The sequence below is a fragment of the Sinocyclocheilus anshuiensis genome, unplaced genomic scaffold (genome assembly GCF_001515605.1).
Source record: "Sinocyclocheilus anshuiensis isolate Anshui unplaced genomic scaffold, SAMN03320099.WGS_v1.1 scaffold2264, whole genome shotgun sequence".
In the NCBI taxonomy this organism is placed as follows: Eukaryota; Metazoa; Chordata; class Actinopteri; order Cypriniformes; family Cyprinidae; genus Sinocyclocheilus; species Sinocyclocheilus anshuiensis.
The window spans coordinates 88382-94925 of NW_015547734.1; the positions used below are offsets into that span (position 1 = coordinate 88382).

A 6544-nucleotide genomic window follows, 5' to 3' on the forward strand; every position below is an offset into this window, starting at 1 on the left:
CAGGAAGACTGGCAGACAGATATCAGCTTGGAGAAAATCAACAGCAATTCAGATTATGAAAAGGCAATGCAGAAAAGCTGAGCGGATGTGGCGGAAGACGAAACTTGAAATCCACTATAGCATATATAAAGGAGTTTCACAATTTGAGTTGAATTACTGAAATAAATGAACTTTTCCACGACATTCTAATTTATTGAGATACACCTGTAAATAAACTTGCCTTGCCTAATGATTTTTGCGTCTTTCTCAGACAGTTTTAAATGCTTCCACACTGCTGACATGTTTGTTGCATTGCGCCTCTCCTGCATGTACTATCAAGACTCTGCAAGTGATCCAGAATGCAGCAGTGAGAGTCGTCTTCAACGAGCCAAAGAAAGCCCACGTCACACCTCTCTTCATCAGTTTGCACTGGCTGCCAATAGCCACTCGCATCAAATTCAAGGTATTGATGTTTGCCTGCAAGACAACCATTGGTGCTGCACCAATATACCTAAACTTACTAGTTCAGACTTATGCGCCCTCCAGAAACTTGCGTTCTGCAAGTGACCGATGCCTCGTGGTGCCATCCCAAAGAGGCACAAAATCACTCTCAGATGTTTTCCTGGACTGTTCCCAGCTGTTGGAATGACCTGCCTATCTCAATTCGAGCAGCTGAGTCTGCAAAAGACACATCTTTTTTGCACTGAGCACCTGACCAATTAATACTTGCACTTACCTATTATATTCGCTCTAATTTATTAAAAAAAAATAAAAAAAAATGCTATGTGTACTGTGCTAGACTAACTAAGACTTGTCACAGCACTTGTATACCGTTGCTCTCTTGTTGGTCTGATTGCTTCTATTATTCTCCTAATTTGTAAGTCATGTTAGATAAAAGTGTCTGCTAAATGACCTCTGTTTTTGACAAATTACTTGAACAAGAATAAATAAATTTGAACAATAGGATACATACCAAAAGACCACTTCTCATTCAGCCGCCTCTCAGCAAGGCTGTGCACCAACTGAATCTCGTAGTCTTGATCTCTGCTTCCCTTAGATGCCTGGAGGACCCTCACACCTGTGGACAGTTTGATGTAATCCTCGTAGTAATAGCCCCAAGCTGCTAGAGAGAGTTGAAGCTGGCTGTCAAACTGTGCTAGATCATCCAGGGTAGTGCAGCCCAGGGTCTTCAGGCTGTCAAATTATAAGGAAGAGCCATTAAATAACAGGCAGGACAGATGGATGAATGGACATTTGCAAAACTTCCTGACTTTCTATGCCATTTATCAAGCTGACGAACACATCAGAGATGACTACAGGAGCTGTACTTTCTCAGAAGTAACATGGTAAGGAGCATCCTCATCATTTAAGGGTGCACTTGAACCTGGCTTCACCAGACCTCGCATTCTTCCATCTATCACTCACAATAAACAATAAACTGTGAAATCTGAAAACTCTGAAATCACTAACAATGCAATTCCTTCTTCTCATTCTCCTGTTAGAAAGCTATACATAGTTGTTAATGTTTTTTGAGTGACAATGATGTGTATGTGCACTCACGTGTGATAGTAGTGCTCCAGACTCTGGGAACAAAGCCACTCCTGGAAGGCAAAGTCTCTGAGCAGCTGCACTTGGGCCTCAGTAATCTCCCTCCAGTGATGCTTTTCCTTTACCACTTCCTCCAGTCGAGACAGCACACATAAACTCAGCTCCTCCAGAGTCTGAACATCTTTAATTAAAGGGAAAATAATTGAAAGAAAATGTTATAATAGTATTCTTACCATGGAAAATATTTGAGGATTATTGGCCCTTTTTTTTAACCTATTTAATTTTTATAACAAGATAAAAGATCTTCTAAGATAATGTTTAAACAAGGTAAAAAAATAAAAAAATAAAAAAAGTTACACCACTAAACTGGGCAAAAAACAGCAACCATACAATGCCTCTATGGACAACCTATGCTAGAATATTGTGCACTTTCCCAACTAAATTCTAAACTAACTTTTCTTCACTGAATAGTAAAAAATTGATCTAAGCAGATCTAAGGCCCTGTCCCAAATGGCCCATTTCATGTGCACTTGTGGTTTTGTGAATAGTAATTGCGTGAATGTCCGTTAAGTTCACTAATCCGTAGGGTGAAATAGGGCCCTACAGATGCTTAAAATGCTAAAATAATCAGTGAAGCATACAGAACCTCTGATCAAAACACTTTTTATTTGCTTATAGTATATGAAGTATACACTAATGAAAAGTGCCATTTTTTTGTTTATTCATTTACATAGTCCAAGCTTAAAAGAAAAAGAGGGACATGAAATAAAAAAGTAGAAGAAATGCTAGGCATACACTATTTCTGCTGTTGTAAAAGCTCACAAGTGATTTCTCAGCCATAGTGTTATGTAACAGCAGGTGCTCTTTGGGCATGTGATCAAAAGTGTGGATCTTACTGGTTAGTCAGCTTACATGCTAACAATAAGACAGTTTTGCATGTGTGTGAGACAGAGCAACTTGTTTGTGTTCTGATAATTAATGGTGCACACACACCCCACTCAATATCCTTAAAAACACAATTAATATTGGCACATATTTGCTTATGGTATGGTGTAAATAAGACATTAATTATGAGAGAGCTCAGTCAGTCGCACTAAGAGAGTGCTCTTTTCTCACTTTCTGTATCTATTCACAATTTGATTGGACCATTATTCAAATTATACATTACATTATTAGCATTAACAATTATTTGGCAATATTATAGACTTGACTGCTACTGGATGAGAACTGAACTAAGATGGATGATGACATCACTGTTTTCTCCAGAGCTGCTTTATAGATGACTAATCTCATTTCATTATTGATGGACTTTACATAGTTATTGAACCGAACTGAATCAACAATGAACTGATTTCAACTGAATAATGACTGTTTACTATTGTCGTTTCACAGCTGCTTTACAGCAACTGAAAATTGTAAAACGGCTTTGAAACAATCTGTATTGTATAAATCACTACAGAAATAAAGGTGGCTTGACTTGACCATGAAGAGGGGCCATGGGTTTGCTATAGCCCCAGGGCCCTATGTGCTCTTAATCCAATGATAAAATGTTCACTACTGTAATGAAGATCAATGTAACTCACTCACATTTGAATAAACTTCTAGAGGGCCACTATTCTGTTTAACTATCTTAGTTTAGCTCCAGTCCTAATTAAACATCTGAATCAGCTAATCGAGTACTTGCTAGTCCTCATAATATCTGCTTTCTCCAATAGATTTAAGCTATATTATTTTACTGGATATGCACTCTTTTAATATTTTGAATGAATGCCATCAATCACAGGTTTATTTTAAATTGGGGAAAAAGTTTTGAATTTTAGGGTCAGCCATCTTGTCTTTTCTTTTCTTTTCTTTTCACTGCCATCTTTTCACTTGATTCACCTCATGGTCCACCTCAAGTGGTTTGAGTTAGGTTCTTTTCAAAAAGGACTCAAGCGTGAAAGCACCCATCACCGCGGGAAGTAGGGGTGCTGGGGGTGCGGTGTTAAAAATAAATGAATGAACAATATGTAATACAAAATAAATAGTATTCATTTTATTCATTAGTATATTCATTAAAATTAATTGAAAAAAAGTAGCCTAAGCCTACAATGACAAGAAGCAACGGTTAAATATGAGTTAAGTTGAATCAAATTGACTGTGAAAGTAATTTCAACTGATTAAACGTACTAAACTGACTTAAAAAATAATTTATTGCCATGATTTTTGGATTATATTATAACCTGTAACATGTCTCTGCCGTTCACAAATTAAGAATTAACAATTTCTACAGAGAGCAGAGAAAGAGCGAGAGCGTCTACCTCAGCAGCAACAAATCTCGCATTCTCACATCTGTAGTGCTTATTTTGATCTTTAACGTTAGGTCTTTCCTATTCTTGAAACAAAATTAATTCTTAAGGTTGATTCAGTATTACTCTTAATGAAAAACACACACACACAACATCAACAATGCTACATATTAAACATAAAACTTTTATGAACAGATAAAAACAAATAAGACCAGTGTCGTAGCGTCTATGCAGGGTATGCAGGTGCATATGGTCCCGGGCAGTTCGGGGGCAACGACGGAACGAATAGAGCCCTGGTACACTCACAATATCAACAAAACCTTGTGGTTTTCTAAAATAAGGAAAACAAACAGGATGCGCTTTCTGTCCACTTGGTCTTGAGCAGGAGCGCTTCACCGACATAATAAATATATCTATAGAATGCTTTAAATTACTATTTTAAAACAAAATAAGTTATTATAATTTTTTTGTTTGTTTTTTGGGCTGATGTGCCAAAATGGTGTTTGCATTCAGTAGCCTATACGGCAGCATTTTTGTGCCATGTTTAAAAATACAAATTAATAAGGATATGTTTTACTCGCGTTTAACACAAATAAATAGCCTATGGACTTCCTCTCAGGCTACCTTAACACGTTCGTAGTTTGTGGTTTATTATCTTATTAATTAAAACACATCAGCCATAAAATAGTACAATGGCAAATTCGCATATATTTTTTTTTTTGCATATGGGCCCGGGGCTGACTTGCTACGCCACTGAATAAGACTGATGTACCCGCGTTGTAACACAAATAAATGTAAGGTTTTTGGATTTTCCCCGTACTTTAAATGCATGCTTATAGCTCATTATTATTAATAAAAAAAAAACAACAACAAGATAACATTAAACTTTGAACTTTTATTAACCAAATTAATAAGGATATGTTTTACTCGCGTTTAACACAAATAAATAGCCTATGGACTTCCTCTCAGGCTACCTTAACACGTTCGTAGTTTGTGGTTTATTATCTTATTAATTAAAACACATCAGCCATAAAATAGTACAATGGCAAATCCACATATATTAAACATCTACCTTGCATTGACAAAATGAATAAGATGGATATAACCGTTGTAACCCAAATAAATAAGGTATTTTCCCTTATTTAAAACGAATGCTTAGTTTGTGGTTCATGGTTATATTTTAATGAAAACCCAGCAACAAAGACACTCACTTATATGCTATTAAACGAATAAATGAAAGTTTTATTAACAAAAGTTGCGCTTTGGACTGTAGGGACTGCAGATGCAAATTAGCTTTATAGCTAACTCTGGCACAACACTGTTGTTGTGCGTTGTCCCTGTACAAATAAATTTAATATAAAAAAAAAAAATAAAAAAAAGGCCATTCCATGTCAACTCAACCAGAGGTCCCTAGCTAAAAACTTTGATTTTGATTATTTTTTTGTAGTGAAAAACCTATATAAATGAAGAACAAATCAAAAGCATTATATGCCATGAATGTATATTGCTAAAAAAAAAATTCAGACTTAAAACACATATACTCATATGAAAATCTTTACTTATACACATTGTATAATTCATTGAGAATAAAATGACATGACAATTGTCAATGGAAGCCAAAATCATCAACCCTTTGAAGGTTGGATTCAAAATCACACTGAAAAAAAAATGTAATGAATTTCATTACAGCAACTCATAATGTCAGTCAGTAGTGTGTATGGGCCCCACATGCCTGCATGCACTCCCAACAACGTCTCGGCATGCTCCTGATGAGATGGTGGATGGCGTCCTGGGGGATCTCCTCCCAGACCTGGATCAGGGCCTCAGTGAGCTCCTGGACAGCCTGTGGTGCTACTTGCTGGCTTTGGATGCACTGATACATAACGTCCCAGAGGTTCATTCAGGTGGTGGATTCAGGTGTAAGGAACGTGAAGGCCAATCAATGGCATCAATGTCATCAAGAAATTGCCTACACACTCCAGCCAAGAGGATGGGCATTGTCATGCACCAGGAGGAACACAGGGCCCACTGCACCAATCTAAGGTTTGACAATGGCTCTGAGGATTTTACCCTGGTACATAACAGTAGTAAGGGTACCATTGGCTAGCACGTGGAAGTCTGTGTGACCCTCCAAGTATATTCCTCCCCAGACCATCAGTGACCCACCGCCAAACTGGTGTTGATGATGTTGCAGGCAGCTTAAAGGGGAGGTCTAATGCCATTTCATGCATTCTGACTTTTTTACACTTTTAAAGAGTTGGATTCTAGGGTTGTGACGGAGAGGAAATTTTCCCACCGGTTTATCGACATGTGACAACACCGGTAATACCGGTATCACCGTGGGGGCGGGGGCGGGGGCGTTCCCTCTTTTCCTCGCTTTCCTTCGCTTTTAAATAGCTTATAAAAGCTGCATGCGCATTTTACTTTCACTTTCAAATAGCGGCAATTCGGCGTAAAGCAATTGTTCGTTTTTAGTTCATTTGAATTTCCCCTCTTTTCCTCGCTTTCCTTTGCTTTTAAATAGCTTAAAAGCACAGTGCGCATTTTACTTTCACTTTCGAATTAGCGGCAGTTCGGCGTCAATTGCTTGAATGCAACAACAAAATACAACATAAAACTCACTTTAGCCTATATATAAAACATAGAACTTCAATTAACAAAACAAATAAAAATACACCATGCTATAGGGCAGGCTATGCCTAATATAAAATAACAAATAACTTACAAAG

At 37.3% G+C, this 6544-nt stretch overlaps 1 protein-coding gene across 4 annotated transcripts in view; it reads right to left on the reverse strand.

Annotated features, from left to right (window-relative positions):
* Positions 1 to 6544, reverse strand: part of LOC107704359 (apoptosis-resistant E3 ubiquitin protein ligase 1-like) — an 82994-nt gene that overhangs the window by 66130 nt on the left and 10320 nt on the right. For all 4 annotated transcript variants that reach the window (XM_016507270.1, XM_016507269.1, XM_016507267.1 and 1 more), the window contains exons 3-4: positions 1540 to 1708; positions 953 to 1173 (exon numbers count right to left, since the gene is read on the reverse strand). In XM_016507270.1, the coding sequence (XP_016362756.1) occupies positions 953 to 1173; positions 1540 to 1708 (390 nt within the window). The remainder of the gene's footprint in view (positions 1 to 952; positions 1174 to 1539; positions 1709 to 6544) is intronic.